We start from the raw sequence: 15,824 nt of genomic DNA, 5'->3' as shown, positions 1-15,824 counted from the left end.
GTCTCGCCGTTAAGGGGTCCTATCAATTGGGGCTTCATCTGTCTGGATCGTCGAATCTCCCGCAGGTCGAAAGGGAATGTCGACGAAGATTGTGGTACTGGTGCATAACAAATGATCGGTACTCTCCCCAAGCAATTATAATCGGTTCCCGGAAATTGACCGCATCATAGATTATTGAGCGTCGGATACGGTCGTCCTCCCCTGATTCCATTGTCCCACGTGAAGATAGAGCCCTGTGCTCGTCTTGCTTTCAGTAATGCGGCTGATGAAGTCGTTGCTTCGTCCTCTACATACTTCGACTCGATGATGTATGTACAAAATATGAAAGGTTCTTCAACACACTATGACTGACACACTGTAGCTCTATCACGCACATCATGGGTGACACGATAGATCGACTTTATGGGCAAAATTTAGGATTCATTGCCCCAGGCTACACAAGCAAAACTCTCAGTCAAGTTTCAGACTTGTTATCGCAACTCGACCAATGGCAAGAACAACTCCCACAGCACTTGAAAGCGATAGATCCTTCCGAGGATATGCTGAAAAACGCGTCAGCCAGTCTAGAAACAACGCGACTGAGAGTACTCCTTTCATTTCGTTATCTTGGAGCTAGAATTTTGGTTTTGCGGGCAATTCTGACTCACTTCTTTCCTCCATCTGGCAAGAAAAGTCCCAATGAGCATTTACCAGAATGGCTCCTGGACTCTAGCTTTCCCCTTATTGCAGATCTTGTGCGAACATGTCTCCGCGTATTCCAAATAAGCACTCAGCTTCTCGCGGCATCGACAAACAATCAAAATCTTCTTGGCGCATGGTGGTTTTCCTGTTATTACAGTATGGTATCCGCTTTCTTCACACCGGGCCTACTCAAATAGACTGACAAAATGTAGCCTTTAATGCCTCTCTTGTCATATTGGGCGTTCTCTTCATCAAGCAGAACTCCCTATACCCCATGAGACATCGCGATTTCGATGGTCTAAGACCGTCTCTCGATACCGCCATGTCGATTCTCCGAGGGCTGGATAGTGGCAACAGCACAATCATGCGATGTAGAGATATCCTCTCATGATTGATCACTAATATTGATAATAGAGGTCCGCTCTAATCTGTCCTATTAACAGAAGCCAAAGAAGACGGCGGCTAACAGTATCGAGCAGCAACTACCGCAGAGCTAACCTCTCCTGTAATATCAGGGTCACCCTCGAGCGAGTGGGCATGGCAACTCATGGACTCAACTTTATTCAATTCCGATGCTTCTTTGGGCTTTGCTCCAGCAATCCCCAATGATGCCGCATGTTTTTTTCTTCCAAATTTTTAGCATAGCTGCCGGAATGAGTGTTTACTCGATAGAATCTAATTTCAATCTTTAATGATAATTTACGCGTACACATCGTCTGAATGTTACAATCCACTTAATTGAATTTGCTATATGTATATTTTCCATCAAAAATGAATACAAAAAAGCGTATTCTAGATCCGAGGTTTCGAGTTCAAGATCGGTTCCCTGGATGGCCAAATCCCAGATTTGCCTGGTGACAGAACTCCAATGGGATCCAAGAAATCCTTGAGCTTGGTAATGAACTGTCTCAGAGCCCAACCGTTAAAGTTGAAATGCGAGGCAACCTCATCCATATAATCCAGATGAGTACGATATGCTGTATACCCCATCTCAGCTGCTTCATGAAGAACATGACGCATGAGCTGATCAACCCTCTTAGCCTCTTCAGCAGTGTAGATAATCAGCTCGATGCCGATCACGTGTCTAGGAAACACATGAAAATCTGCGAAGAAATCAAACTTGGCATCGATTGTTCGCTGCTTGGCTTTGAGATACCACTTGTACAGCTCTCGACCGGAAGGCGGAAATAGAGGCGAGTAGTCGATGTGACCGCCCGGATTCTGGCGACTGTTGAGAAGTTCCAGAGGCGCAAGCGTTGGAATACCACTTTGAGGAATTTCTTCTGACTTGATCATAGCGGCCGTAATAAACTCGCCAGGCTTCCCAGATAACTCGCGCCACGTCATAGTAGCTCCGGGGATGGCGTTGAATGCACGGCGGGTAGTTTGGAGTAATCCAGGAAGCATCTCAACCTGCGAGTACAGGGAGAAGTATGCTCGCCAGAAACCCCATTTTTGCTCCACACGGATTTTCTCGAGTACATCATAGGGTACACAGCTGTTTGGTTTCATATATTTTTGCAACGTCTCGTGAACACTTGGGACCCTCGACGTGAGCGCAATGCGAAAGATGTTCGCGATTGATGAGGAATTTAATATAACGGAGCGACGCATCAAGTCTGATAGGATGCTTACAAGGGCTACTAAATCAGATTCTTGAGGCACGTCGACTTCGACAGTAGCGTAGGCTTCTGGGGCCGGAATCATTTGGATGCCTATCTTTGTGACGATTCCTAAAGAAGACACAAGGCAAGGGTATTAGAATTGGATCGAGAAGGAAATGTTGGGAAATGTTCGCTTCTGGACTCGTTCTTGCAAAATGGAGGAAAATCATACCCAAGTTAGACTGGTAGAAAAGTCCGTCCACGCTGGGACCAAAGCCGCTAATCATAGTGAGCCAAAGCAGAGCCCAAAAATCTTATAAAACGCAACTTACCCTTTATAAAGCGCAAACATCTGGCTACCATCCATTGCACCCATACCAGTCCGCAGCAACTCGCCATTTGGCAAAACCACTTCCATTCCGCATTGCGCTTGAGCATGGTCTCCCAAAGGGGTGTAGCCAAATCCACGATCTGTAGTATTTCCAAGAACGGAACCCCAGCCAATGGCTGGCACGGACGGCCAGAGATTGAGGCCCCGTCTTTGAATTTCTTCATACAGATCGAAGAAGGATACACCCGGCTCTACGATAGCGTAGCAGTACTCCTCATTAATTTCAACGATCGTATTCATTCGATGGAGGTCCAGCACAACGGTTCCCTGGACGACTGGTGCAGAACCTCCGTATCTATAAGAATGGGTCAGAGAGAAAGCGCTGACAGAAGTATCCAGTACTATACATACCCGAGGTTTTACCTCGAGAAACAGTCCACAGAGCGATGGCATATTGATTCGCCAGTCGAACAATCTTCCGAACTTCTTCGACGCTCTTCGGACGCACGGCTCCACTAGGGTCATGGTTTGTAGGGGATGCAAAGGGGTCACCATAGGCCGTCGAACCGGAGAGATCCTTCAATCCACCCGAAGAGGGCTGACGGGAAACATTGGTTTCACCAATAACTTGTGCAACTCCATCAAAAAACTCCTGCAATTTTTGCGCATCCATGTTGTGGTCTAGGTTTGTAAATGAACTAAAGTCGACTCTGATCGATTTGACTGGAGTGCTTTCGCAACCGAACTTGGCTTTAAATACTTCGAGACTATAGTAGATAGTCTTTTCAACGTTGACACCAATCTCCTTAAGAAAGCCTCAGCGACGTCGACCCCGGTTTCTGCTGTCGCATACTCATCCAATTTGCGGGTTTGCGGGTGTGCGGGGAACCGGGTGTATGGGAAACCGGGTGTACGGGGAACCGGGGGGAAGTTGAATTTTGGTAGTGCTGGGATTCTGGTAACTGCAGAGACGCGTCCCGGAAGAAACGAAGTTAAAATTCCCCAAGATACAGGGGCCAGGGTAAATTCTCTTTATAAAGAGTTCGGTTCGGTCTTATTTCCAAAAGAGGTACTCTAACTACAAAATATTATCATCCTTTAACCCTATCGCACCTTGATTCGGGACATTCTGGAAGCCAACATGGAAATCAGAATAGAGAGCGCTTTCCCCGATCGACCCCAGTTTCAAGGGTTCATGAAGCCATGCCGACTGGAAGGTGAAGTCCAAGCACTGGAATTCCGCGGTATCATTCCCAAGGAGATCGATGGCACGTTCTATCGAGTGATGCCGGATCCCCAGCTTCCTCCGTTTGTGCAGAATGATCCGGTAGGTTTCTCTTCCATATATCAAATCAACATTGATTTCGGGTGATAATAGAAGAGACAACAGTGGTTCAATGGCGATGGTAACATCGCGGCCTTCACGATCAAAGATGGGAACGTGTCATTTCGTCAACGCTATGTCCGGACAGAGAAATTCACTCGAGAACGAGAAGCGAAACGAGCTCTCCTTGGTATATCCACCATCCTCCACTTTCTAGAATAGTACATCAATGCGTGTTCTAATCCCCAGCTGGTCAGGCAAATACCGCAACAAATTCACCGACGCCGTCGAGTTCAAGATCCGCTCAACCGCCAATACCAACGTAGTATACTTCAACGGACAGCTACTAGCTCTTAAAGAAGATGCTCCCCCGTACGCGCTTGATCCCACTACCCTGGAAACCAGGGGCCTCTATGATTTCGAGGGACAACTTCCCAGTCTGACATTCACGGCGCATCCAAAGTTCGATCCGAAGACTGGAGAGATGATCTGCTTCGGGTATGAGGCCAAAGGTGATGGCACCCCGGATGTATGCTACTATAGCGTCAGCCCGGAAGGCAAGTTCACCGAGGTGGTCTGGTTGGTTGCCCCCGTGGCTGCCATGATTCATGATTTTGCTGTGACGGAGAATTGGGTAAGCTCTGACTCCTCAGGTTTTTTAGATCCGGATAGAAATCGCAATTGAGACTGATCTGAAATTAATGGCTTGAAGGKACTTTTTCCAATTATTCCTCAAGTCTGTGACATTGAGAGAATGAAACAAGGTGGCGAGCATTGGCAATGGAGTCCAGAGACACCATTCTACGTTGGGGTTTTGCCCCGTCGAGGAGCTAAGCCCACGGATGTCAAGGTGGGTTAATCTTGACTATCTCCCCAGCTGGGTGTTTCTAATGGCGAAACTAACACTACAATCAACAGTGGTTGGAGTACAAAAACTCCTTTCCCGGCCACACATCCAACGCATACGAAGATGAGAACGGGAATATCACCCTTGACCTAGGTCTAAGCGACAAAAATGTCTTCTTTTGGTGGCCCGATGCACAAGGAAACGCCCCCGAACCCAGTTCCATTGTCTCCCAACTGGTCCAATTCAATTTCAACCCTCGAACAGAAGATCTAAGCCTTCCCAGCCCCCGGATTCTTCAAGAGCAGAACACCGAATTCTACCGTATCGACGATCGCTTCGCAACTCAGCCTTACAGACACTGCTTCATGGATCTAATGGACCCTAGCCTGGGAACAGATTTCCAAACCATCGGTCCTAAGCTTGGTGGCGGGCATCCGTTGTACAACAGTCTGGGGCATCTTGATGTAAGCACGGGAAAGACGGAGATTTATTTCCCTGGAAAAATGCATATGGTGCAGGAGCCGGTTTTTATTCCCCGGAGTGAATTAAGGATTGAAGGAGATGGGTATTTGTTGGCACTAATCAATAATTATGATACTATGTCCAGCGAATTGCATTTGTTGGATACGAGGGACTTTACGAGGGCGCAGGCTATTATTTTGTTGCCCATGCGGTTGAGACCGGGATTGCATGGGAATTGGGTGGATGCGACAGATTTGGCGGCGTTTGTTTGAGCTTGCCAGATTGGATTTTGTGTGACGATAATTGAATTTAGGAATACTGTGCAGCAAGAGGCGAAGTGAGAGTCTTATGTCATTTTGATAACTCTGCGTAGGAGCACTGGTTTCGTTTCGAACTGGGTCCAAAACAGCACTCTCAGCATGAGTAAAATTTGAAATTCATATTTATCTTCGATATTCATGCGGTTGAGCAACATGTCAGATGTCAAACCGCTGGAAAGAGACTGCACGCAAAGCATACAATTAAATGGGAAACCCCGCGAGCATACACTCTGAATCTATAATGGACAACCTCATCACTCAGAGGTCTTGAAAATGAAGCGGTCATCGGGCTTGGTAGTGAACGGGACACCATTCTCGAGGAACTTGACGAAGACATCGGCGAGATCGTTGAAGGCATTGCTGTGCTTGACTTATCTTTTTACTGATTTTAGTTGAGGAATGCACTAAGCCTTAAATAGAGATCGAGTACCATTCGCTCCTCCAACATTTGATTCTCGGACAAAGCCACCGCACAGGGACCCTGACGGGAACGGCCGCGTCTCGCTCTGATCCTGACCCTGTTACTGCGTCTTTTGGCACCCATACCGTTAGATTCGATCACCGTAACTTATCATATGGTCGTCTGGAAGTCTGCCGCCAAAGGCGTCGTACTCCTGTGGCTGCTAGGGTCAGATATAAGAACATTCTGTGCAGTCTCGCTATTCTGAAGAAAGCTGATCGGCTAATTGACACTGTTGCAAGAAATATGGTCGTTCGGAAGGACTCGACATCATTGTTCAGCAGCCTACCATGTAGCCTGCCCAAAACGGGGTGAGCGACTGTCTGGAGCTGGATCATGCTAAGGATGCAGTAATGGGAATTTCGCCCGGAGTGAGAGATATATTCTAGAACAGTTCAATGAATGCATTTCAGGCTAGACTAAGAACTTTTCGGTTATTTCCAAATCTGGCCACATCTGATAAAAAAAGACCCATGATATGCTTTTGATAAATGGGATAACTGGGTCAAAACTCCACGACACCCGTCTCTAAAATAGACCCGAAAGATAAGCCATTGTGAAAATCCCCAGATAAGATATTCCAAAGCTCAAAACAAGTATCAAAATTATGTTTGGGATACTCCAAGACCAACCTCGTGTTCCTGACATCGACCAGATGGCCTGATGGAGTTGACACATTTCAAGCAAAGACCCAATCCTGTAGCTTTGATTTTTCCAATATCCTCCTTAAGCATTTCCTTCAAGCTTTCCGTTGGAGCTCCACAATACTTGAAATGATGACAGTAAACATCCCCAAGAATCTCGATCCTTCGGTCTATTGTCGATATTGAGACGTTTTGAACGTCCGTAGGCATCAGTTGCGCTTTGAAAAGTTGTTGCATGAATGATCCGGCTCTTTTCGCTTTTGAATTTGGGTGGCCGCCACAGGAGCACATTCTGAGTGCCAGGAATGGATTTGAAATAAGTCGATCAACCCTTTGATTAAGGTCGTTGTATTTGAGCTCGAATTTCGCGGCGAAATCCAACTTGATAAGGAAGTGCTGCAGCAACTGGTAGAACAAGCGCCTTCTCGATTCCTCCAATGCCCTCTCGCGAAATGTATCCATTATGTACTCTGAAATCGTTCCAAATAACGGAGTAGAGTCGATGATGTAGGAAACAAGAAGCAGGGTAGAAAGGTTTACTCTGTCACTCCTACAATAGAAGTTTAGACTGCGTCTCGCCAAGTGTTCAAGTTCGCCCTTCAAAGAAGTGACGCACTGATGTTTCTCGCAAAGGACCGTCAAGTCGAGCAGAACTTGTCCTTTGAGAGCCCATTCAATCAGATCTAGTCGCTTGTAAATGAGTTTGCATAGCAATAGCACCAAATCAATGTCATCTTCACGCAGCAGGATTTGATGAGTCTGTCGATCTCCGAATGTGATCTTCACGCTTTCTCTGAAACCTCCGTTGAGCATTGCTGCAAAGACTACGGAAACAGACGAGAGCTTTTCTCTTGACACCAGTAGTTTGTAGTTTTCGATTTCGACGAGGACATCTCCATCTTCTTCGAAGACTAGCGTATGGTCCATTGGCGGTTTTCCTTGTAATGAAAGCATTCTATCTGATGACAGATCCTGGACTCTGAATTTGGGGCATTGCAACCATCTGGTTGAACGAAGTAGCAATCCTGAAGGCATGATGCCTTGTTATTTTGGTAAATTTTGAGTCGTATCGAGAGAGAAAACTAGTTTACTGTCAGAATCCGTTCGTGACAACTTTTGAACTGAGGTAGGGATGAACATAATTAAGGACTGCTGAAGACTCACACGCTTTAGAAAGCTCCGTTTCTGGAGATTGGAGAATGAGGCCTGTGTAATCTAAGTCCTCAAGTGGCAGAAAAGCGAAATGTTGATGAGCTGTCAGAAGCGTCGAAGTGACTCGATAGATTAGGTGCTTGGTGAGGACCTTAATAATTTAATTGCACTCGAAGGCGTATTTTGGTCTGTAGGATGGCTTGTGTTCTGCCAGACTATGTTGTCAAATTGGCATCGTCTTGGGTCTGGCAATGCTGAGAGAGCGAGATCTTGAAAAAGTAGAACTTCATGCTAGTTGGTAAGAAGACGGCGCGTAACATGTAAGGATCTTTCATATGATGTATCTACCATCCTAGCTTTCAAAATATGCCATGGCTACTTTTGTTGCGCGATGTGTGTGTATCTTTACGGTCGCGCACAGATGTTGACTGTAGGATGTAGGAGAAATATTCAGTATACCCTAGGGACTTTCTATAGTCACTTCATATCCTTGCTTGTGCGATAATTGATGAGTTCGTTGGTAGAAAGATGCTTGGTGGCTCTCGTCTTCCTGTCGTGTCCTGCTCGATGACTCTGCTATTCTGATCTTGGCTGGGGTTGCATAACGCAGAATGAGGTCGTTGACTGACCTTCTTTTCAAATAAAACAAATAGTTATGAATAAAGGTCATATGAATTGTAAAGTTCCAATGATAGGGTACATCAACCTACCATTTATCTGTCAATTTTCCATACTGTTTATGCTTGTGAAAACAACGTCAATATCATTCAAAAAGTGCAGTTACATTCGGGGTTCTTTACAAGATCGTACATCTGGATAGAATATCCCTACTAATAGAACGACGGGCCTACTGAAAGCTTTTCATGATGCAAAAAAAGTGTTCGCCATTCGAGGACCATCCAATCCACAATCTACATCAACGCAGCAACACCAGAAGATCCAGCTCCCTGATCTCGCTCTCTTCCCGAAAACTACTCTTAACATATTCATAAGATATGAGACTCAGTTCCCCGTAAACGTAACAGTTTGCGACGCCTGCCCAGCCGCCTTTTTATCCAACGCAATATTCGTATTCAACTTCGTAGTTTCAGTATCAATCTTATCCTGATTGCTCGCGCCCTGCGCCTGCTGAATCTGCAGTGCCTGTACTTCAGCAAAGAGCTTCAACACCTTATTCTTGATTTTCCCGTTCTGGAGAGCGGTCTTGGTGGCGGTGTCAGTGGCGGCGGAGATGGCTGGGTTGAAGGCTCCTGTCTCTGCGTCTTCGGCTGTTACGCGCTCTGCTTGGAGTGTTGCGAGGTCGGCGGATGAAACGGTAGAGAGGTCTGCGGGGACGGGAAATTTGGCGGTTGCTTCGGCTAAGGCGTTGCCTGCGGTGCCATTGCTATTTGTTGTCAGATATGTATGTTATCGTTTGTTTAGAGGGGATATACCTGATGGTAAGTTCAGCGAATGTGCGCGCGGTAGCTCGTTTTCCAAGAGTGGGCAGCGCCAGCGCAGAAGGCAGAGCCAAAGAGAGAAGGGCGATGGACATGAAACGCATATTGATTGTTTTGAGATACGAAAAACAAAAGTTCGTCAATTGATTAATTTCGTAAGAGAAGTTGAAAAGAGTGTGTCGAATTGAAAACGAGACCAGCTCGATGATGAATGTAGATTGTGGATTGGAAAAGTCGAGTGATAATGATCGGGGGAAGAGATCGATGAATGGGAAGGTGTCGCGATTTATACCAGACATGCTTGGCATATGAAGCCATAGCTTTTGTACGGGAAGATCTTGCGATCCTCAAATCAAAGACATCTGGTATCAGGTACTTGCCACTGTGCCTGTTTCCAGGTGTTATGGCTTGTACCTGTGCCTTGACTTGGCGCTGTAGTATACATGATGCGAGACAGGCAGCACCGAACTGCTACAGCCAAGTTATCTCTCCGTTCCATACATAGTAGGTGTTTGTGTATAATTTAAGTTGTAAGCCTTAATATTAATAAAACATATTTGAACAAGCTATTTATCCGAGTGTCGTTCATAGGCGGATAAATAGGTAGGGTCACATCTGAGACAGGGCATGTTTAGGGCTTTGGGTTATGCGGCAACTTTGAGACGGGGGTGATACGAACAGTCACTAATTAATAATAGGCTAGGAGTTGACTATTATTGTCGTCATTTCATGACAAAGGAACACTCTGATTAAAGATAGCAGAGAGACATTTCAAATTTCCAAACCGCTCAATATTATTGTTGTGTTGTGGACCAATACCAGAGTTCGATGTGGCCAAGCAGTGCCCATCTGCTACAAGAGGTCATACCAAGATTTTATTCATAATACAATAAGGCATTAGCAAGTCTTGAATTTTATGGCATCACCCCATATCTCCATATACCTCTTGCTATGCACGACCTCGTCCCACAGGAATGCATCAAACACATCCACCAGCTCGCTCCATTCGTGAATCCGCATTTGGGATGCTGTCTCATTGATATATGCCAAGTACCAATCCATCAGGGGCTCTGCAACGACACTAATCACAGAAGCAGCGACAAATAAACACCATAATTTGAAATCGCGCGGCACTGGGGTGTCATTGTTGCTGGGTTCGGTCCAAATGTCGCGGAACTTGGTTATTAGAACGTCGCAGATCGGCAAGCGAGGTGGGCTTTCGTTGACTATATTCTCCGAATAGAGTATTAAAACTAATCTACATATTTCGTGTACTGTGTTCGAATGTTTCGGTGCTGAGAGGAGACTGTATTGTGTTCTTGTGACTAGAAATCGGATTCTGGCTGCGTCCACTTGGCCGTTGTGCTTTTTCGTCCTGAGTGAAGCTGTTAAGCGCGTCGCTTCTTCCAATGTTGCTATATGACATTCGATGTCATTTTCGAAAGTAATTTGGGCACGAAGACTGTCGAAGCCGGCGGCACTCTTGTCGCTGTCGCTTATCACTTGACTTGGAGACGGTAAGTAGTGATTCGAGAAGAAAGGTACTCCGACGGTATCAATCGATCCACACAAATCGGCCCTACCATCAAATCAGCACGAAAATTAACCGTAAGACTTCACAGACTTCGTACCGAAAAACCTTAGTCATGACCATCGGCTTCGTCTCCAAACTCCCCAGTCCACCTCTCATATCAACCAGTCTCTTCAGACCCTGCATATGTATCCGCCAATTCTCAAACGACCCTCTCGTTTTCTACCTTGCCATCAGCCTCAAATTAAACAGCATACAAAGAAAGAAATACCTCCACGAAAGCCAACGTCGCAATGACCGCAATTGTCGCGTCCGTCACGGCCCTTATCGTCGCAATCCGACTCTTCATAATCGACAAGGCTTTTTGCATGTGTCGTAAGGCGACAGGACGATCCTCGAAATGCATGCAGCGCGTGTTGTGTGCGTCTGCGCATCCGATAAGAAGATGCAAGAATGCGTCGTCGGAGAAAGCTAATGGGATCCAGTAGTCGGTCATGGGATTAATTGAAGTTAGACTTTCAATGGTATAAAAGCTTTTCCAGACTGTTGTCATATCTATCCTCTAGTATTAGCCACTTCCAATCCCGCGTCCTCAGATGGCGAGGAGGGAGGATTACAGTATTTCAACAGGTCATACATATATGGCTCAAACTTGATCGGGAACGCATCGAATGGATCCACCTGACAAATCTCACGCACAAGCTTCAGCGAATTTCGGTGGGATTCAGTCGCTCGCCGGCGTTTGCGATGCGTATAATTCGCCATGACGCGTTTTCGAATGGCGATGCGCGTTTCGTCGCTGATGCTGGAATTGTCGCCGTCCATGTGGATAAAGTGGAAGTCATTGTCGGCTTCAGGATGGGGATCTTTTGATTTAGGTATTTTCTTTGCTTGATAGATTGTCAGCATGAGTCGAAAGTGTAGAGCCTGACATACAGCCTGCTGGTCGCCCTCTCTTCCTTGGCGCTCTCACTTCCAAGGGACCATTGTTGTAGTAGAACACACAGGGCTCGTGCGACGATGCTGTAAGAGGAAAAATAATCTCGCTAGGAGCTGCCGAATTATGAATCTCCATGCTGGCCGATCCACAAGCTTTGAATTGATTAAAGACGAGCAAAAGAGAAGAAGAAGATAAATGATGCAATTCGCATGCTTATCATTATCGCCGAAATGTCCGATCTTTGCCCCACCAGACGACCACCACGCTAAACTCCAAACAGAAAGAGGTTTGAAGAAATTCGGCCTAAAGAGGAAATAGTTGTTGAAACGATTATTTTGATGCCTCGAGGCATTTTCCCTTGATTGTGGCTCSTAAATCATCATGTACGAAAGAATCAATCTGAGAAAGCTTAAAACTCGGCTAGCCGGTTGGAGAAAGAGGTATATCACGAAAATCATCTGAATGGGGAAACTGTTGACCGACCGATAACGCCGGGATGTGTCTGACGCCTTAATGAGGGTGCATTAGTAGCTATCTCTAGGGAAGAATGACATGGTCAGCAATCGATGGCGAAAAATATAAATAAAGCCATAATTCCCAGTATCCGATGTTATTGATATGCCTTCCATTCAATTTTGACTTCCGACCTAGGTATATATCTTTCTTCTCCTCAGCGTATTATTCGACATAATGTCCCAGTACCACCCCCTCACAGACGGCGACCAAATCGCCTCCGACTTTTCCACTACCATCAAAAACAAAGTAATCCTGGTCACAGGGGTATCCCCCGGCGGCCTCGGCGCTGAATACGCACTTACAATCTCCAAACATTCACCTTCCCTAATCATCCTCGCGGGCCGCGACATCACCAAAATCGCACAAACCGCGTCCACGATCGCCGACGTCGCGCCTTCAGTCGCAACGCGTACGCTAGAACTAGATCTCGCGTCGCAGAAACAAATCCGAGAAGCTGCGAAGGAAGTGTTGGCGTACGCCGAGTCTATTGATGTACTGGTTAATAATGCGGGTATAATGGCCAAGTTGCCATACAGCCAAACACCAGAGGGAATCGAAGCCCAATTTGGAGCAAATCATATCGGGCATTTTCTGTTTACGAATTTGATCATGAGCAAATTAATTCGTAGTGAAGGAAGTGGTAGGACGGCGAGGGTGGTGAATGTTGCGAGTGACGGGTATCGGTTGGGGCCGGTGAGGCTCGATGACTGGAATTTTGATGTATTCCCCCTTTCATATTTGGGTTTTAATTATAGATGAGAGATGCTGATTTTGAAATAGAACGGCGCAACGTACAACCCTTGGCGCGCATACGGACAATCGAAAACTGCGAATTTGTTATTCTCCAGATCGCTGGCGACGAAACTTGCAAAGAGAGGATTGATATCCGTCAGTCTTCATCCGGGAGTGATTTTCACCAATTTGGGGCGTCATTTGGACGCTGAAGGATTTCAGGGGTTGAGTATGTCATTACCGGTGATGCTTTCCCATGTTAACTAGGGGATTGAGAGCTGACGACGCGTATAGACCAGGTCGATCGTGAACTGGGCAACAGAAATTACTGGGGCCCATTCAAGGGACGGACGCCCAACCAGGGTGTTTCGACGCATGTTTTTGCTTCGTTCAATGATTCTATTACTCTGACTAGTATGCAAATCACCTTCACCTCGAGATATCATTATCCGACTAACACGGTTTAGGTAACAACGGGGTCTATTTGGAAGATAACCGCGTGTTTCAGCCGGAAGAAATGCACAGCTGGGGACGAGATGATGTCGATGCTGAGAAGTTGTGGAAATTGAGTGAAAAGCTTGTTGGGGAGAAGTTTTCTTATTGATCTTTTTCGGATTTTATTCTAGTCTAGGCTGTTATTCAGGGCATTGATATATAGAGCAACCATACATGTATGATCTATCTTAGTAGACTACTGTCTGTCAATGTCTATCATAAATAATTATCTAGCACCAATCCAGTCGGTATCAATTTCTCCCCAATCTCCGCTCCGTATTCGCCCTCCCATTCACAAAATCCGGATGATTCAACGTCAACTCCACGCCACCATTCACAATCCTATCAACCGCTTCAACACCCAACATGAACGAATGATCCTGATTCCCAACCTCGTATTTCCATGAGCCGAATCGGCCGCGAGACAAAATGTCTTGTTTCTCGAGATGAGGGAGTAATTTCTCGAGCGCTGCGTCCCGGGCAATGGTTGGTGTTGGGTAGCCGTGGTGGAAGCGGCGGTGGTAGATGCTCACTATCTCCTCGTCGGGGCGTAGGCTATTATAATCAGTATATGTCAATATGGAGGGAGGATAGGGAGAGAATGTACAGCTCGGTATTTACTAAGCCCTGGATACTTTCGGCCACGATTGTTTCTTGGTTAACCGGCTTCAATGCGGATTCGGATACTTCCAACATAATGGACCAGTATGGACCAGATTGAGGCTTTTTGTCTGGACTCGGTTTGCCATTTGCGAGTTGCAATGTCGGGAGTTTGACGTCTTCTGTAGGGGTATTGTGAGGCGAATAGTTGGAAAATATGGTCGCACGATAGAACGGGCAATTGTCTTCGCCAAAGTAGAGCTTTCGCGAGATTCCAATCAGCAAAGATGTTAGTCCTTGTTTTTAAAGAAGCGGCCTCACCCAGCATTTATCTCCAATACGCTCCGGCCTCTGGCCCCGAATCCCAACACCAATCACATTAGTACTCGAAAAGAACAAATCCTTCGCAAACTCTACTCCTTTCTCATCACCCATCTTCTCCACGAGACTATCCACCGGCATTGTCGAAATTAGCTTTCCGTAGTTGACCACCGTCCCATCCTCTAGAACGACACGTTTTGCGGCTGCATCGACACTTTTCACTGCCCCTGTCTGAGGACCAAGCCTTTTTGCGGCGTCAGGTAGTGTGTCCGCAACAGCAGTCCATATCCCACCCGTCCCATGTCGAGCTGGAAACTTGAACACTGCGTTGGGACCCCAGTTACCGGCGACTTTGTGTAGGATGACGTTTGTGGTTAGGGCTTTGAGGTTTGGAGCGGCGACACGTTCGCCGAGCCAGGAGCATTGCATCTATCCTTAGTCAACTACCAAAAAAGATTGAAAACAAAAGGAAGAGGAAGGGAAGATGAGAATACCATAGTCGTCGGCACAGCCCAAACTTTAAAATTATATGGCCTCATATAAATATCGTTAATCCCCTTTCCTAGATTCCGATCAATCCACTCATCGAACGTCTTCGGTTTTGAGTTCGCTACTCGCGCTTCAAGCGCAGCATCGATCAATGCTTCGATGCATTTCACTTGATCTGCTTTCGGGAGCATGGAGATGTTATTCTGAAAAGGGAAGGGCACCCAAAGATCTTTGTAGCGGACGTAAGAGATGCGTTGGTGCGTGTACCAGTCTGTCGGAAGAGGGAGGGCTTCGGCGAGGACGTCGTCGAAGTAAGAGTAGTGCGAGAATATGACGTGGCCGCCGACGTCGAAGAGCTTTTCATAGTCATAATTAGTATTTTATAAGATGGATAAGGTAGGGTGGAAAAGTCCTTACGAATCCTTCAGGAGTTGTGTCGGTCGTTGCGAGTCCGCCGGCTTTGGTGTTGGAGTCTACGATCAGCCATGATGGGCCACCGAGTTGATGAAGGCGTTTGGCTGCTCCGAGACCTGTTGGACCGGCGCCGATGATGAGGATGTCGACTGATCTGTCAGGTGTTACTAGGAATCCTTCAATGGTAAATAGTAAGCAACTTACATGTTCTTGGATGTCATTTTAGTGTTAGAAGAGGTAGTAAGCAAATGGTTGTAGCTGAGTTTTACATTGCAGTTAGTAAATACAAGAGAACACTTCCACTTTTTATACTTATTCCCTCAGCAACACATTTTAGGGCCTCATACTAGACATAGCAACCTGTGAAACATATCTAACTGGTTAAATTAGGGCATGGAAAGTGGATCAACTGGCCCAATCGGCGTCCGTCCTTGCCGATGCACCCAATCACATGTCTCATTAGCGATTGACAATTCTTAGGTATCTAATGTCGTCAACGCTTGTTTCAACTTCGTCCGTCCT

General features: G+C 46.3%; 6 protein-coding genes across 6 annotated transcripts; 2 read left to right on the top strand and 4 right to left on the bottom strand.

The window, feature by feature from the left end:
- Positions 1 to 1,473: 1,473 nt before the first annotated feature.
- On the bottom strand, positions 1,474 to 3,289 carry BHQ10_003497 (uncharacterized protein; the record flags this gene model as incomplete). Its single annotated transcript, XM_040875759.1, has 4 exons — positions 1,474 to 2,414; positions 2,518 to 2,564; positions 2,618 to 2,951; positions 3,028 to 3,289. The coding sequence occupies 4 exons, from the start codon at positions 3,287 to 3,289 to the stop codon at positions 1,474 to 1,476; spliced, it is 1,584 nt and encodes a 527-aa protein (XP_040732001.1).
- Positions 3,290 to 3,757: 468 nt separating this feature from the next.
- On the top strand, positions 3,758 to 5,556 carry BHQ10_003496 (uncharacterized protein; the record flags this gene model as incomplete). The annotated part of the gene is made up of 5 exons (XM_040875758.1): positions 3,758 to 3,943; positions 3,995 to 4,130; positions 4,198 to 4,574; positions 4,859 to 5,251; positions 5,395 to 5,556. 5 exons carry the CDS (start codon positions 3,758 to 3,760, stop codon positions 5,554 to 5,556), a joined length of 1,254 nt encoding a protein of 417 aa, XP_040732000.1.
- A 3,271-nt stretch (positions 5,557 to 8,827) lies between these two features.
- Positions 8,828 to 9,368, bottom strand: BHQ10_003495 (uncharacterized protein; the record flags this gene model as incomplete). Its single annotated transcript, XM_040875757.1, has 2 exons — positions 8,828 to 9,209; positions 9,259 to 9,368. 2 exons carry the CDS (start codon positions 9,366 to 9,368, stop codon positions 8,828 to 8,830), a joined length of 492 nt encoding a protein of 163 aa, XP_040731999.1.
- Positions 9,369 to 10,161: 793 nt separating this feature from the next.
- Positions 10,162 to 11,870, bottom strand: BHQ10_003494 (uncharacterized protein; the record flags this gene model as incomplete). Its single annotated transcript, XM_040875756.1, has 6 exons — positions 10,162 to 10,843; positions 10,896 to 11,017; positions 11,067 to 11,266; positions 11,340 to 11,350; positions 11,433 to 11,685; positions 11,732 to 11,870. The coding sequence occupies 6 exons, from the start codon at positions 11,868 to 11,870 to the stop codon at positions 10,162 to 10,164; spliced, it is 1,407 nt and encodes a 468-aa protein (XP_040731998.1).
- Positions 11,871 to 12,425: 555 nt separating this feature from the next.
- On the top strand, positions 12,426 to 13,587 carry BHQ10_003493 (uncharacterized protein; the record flags this gene model as incomplete). Its single annotated transcript, XM_040875755.1, has 4 exons — positions 12,426 to 12,944; positions 13,032 to 13,212; positions 13,278 to 13,397; positions 13,451 to 13,587. The coding sequence occupies 4 exons, from the start codon at positions 12,426 to 12,428 to the stop codon at positions 13,585 to 13,587; spliced, it is 957 nt and encodes a 318-aa protein (XP_040731997.1).
- Positions 13,588 to 13,729: 142 nt separating this feature from the next.
- BHQ10_003492 (uncharacterized protein) lies at positions 13,730 to 15,523 on the bottom strand (the record flags this gene model as incomplete). The annotated part of the gene is made up of 6 exons (XM_040875754.1): positions 13,730 to 14,033; positions 14,086 to 14,339; positions 14,400 to 14,828; positions 14,894 to 15,244; positions 15,306 to 15,456; positions 15,507 to 15,523. 6 exons carry the CDS (start codon positions 15,521 to 15,523, stop codon positions 13,730 to 13,732), a joined length of 1,506 nt encoding a protein of 501 aa, XP_040731996.1.
- Between the last annotated feature and the right edge of the window lie 301 nt (positions 15,524 to 15,824).

The sequence above is a fragment of the Talaromyces amestolkiae genome (assembly GCF_001896365.1).
Source record: "Talaromyces amestolkiae strain CIB chromosome Unknown scaffold5.1, whole genome shotgun sequence".
In the NCBI taxonomy this organism is placed as follows: domain Eukaryota; kingdom Fungi; phylum Ascomycota; class Eurotiomycetes; order Eurotiales; family Trichocomaceae; genus Talaromyces; species Talaromyces amestolkiae.
Note: the sequence above shows the minus strand (reverse complement) of the source record. Positions and strands in the feature narration are given on the sequence as shown.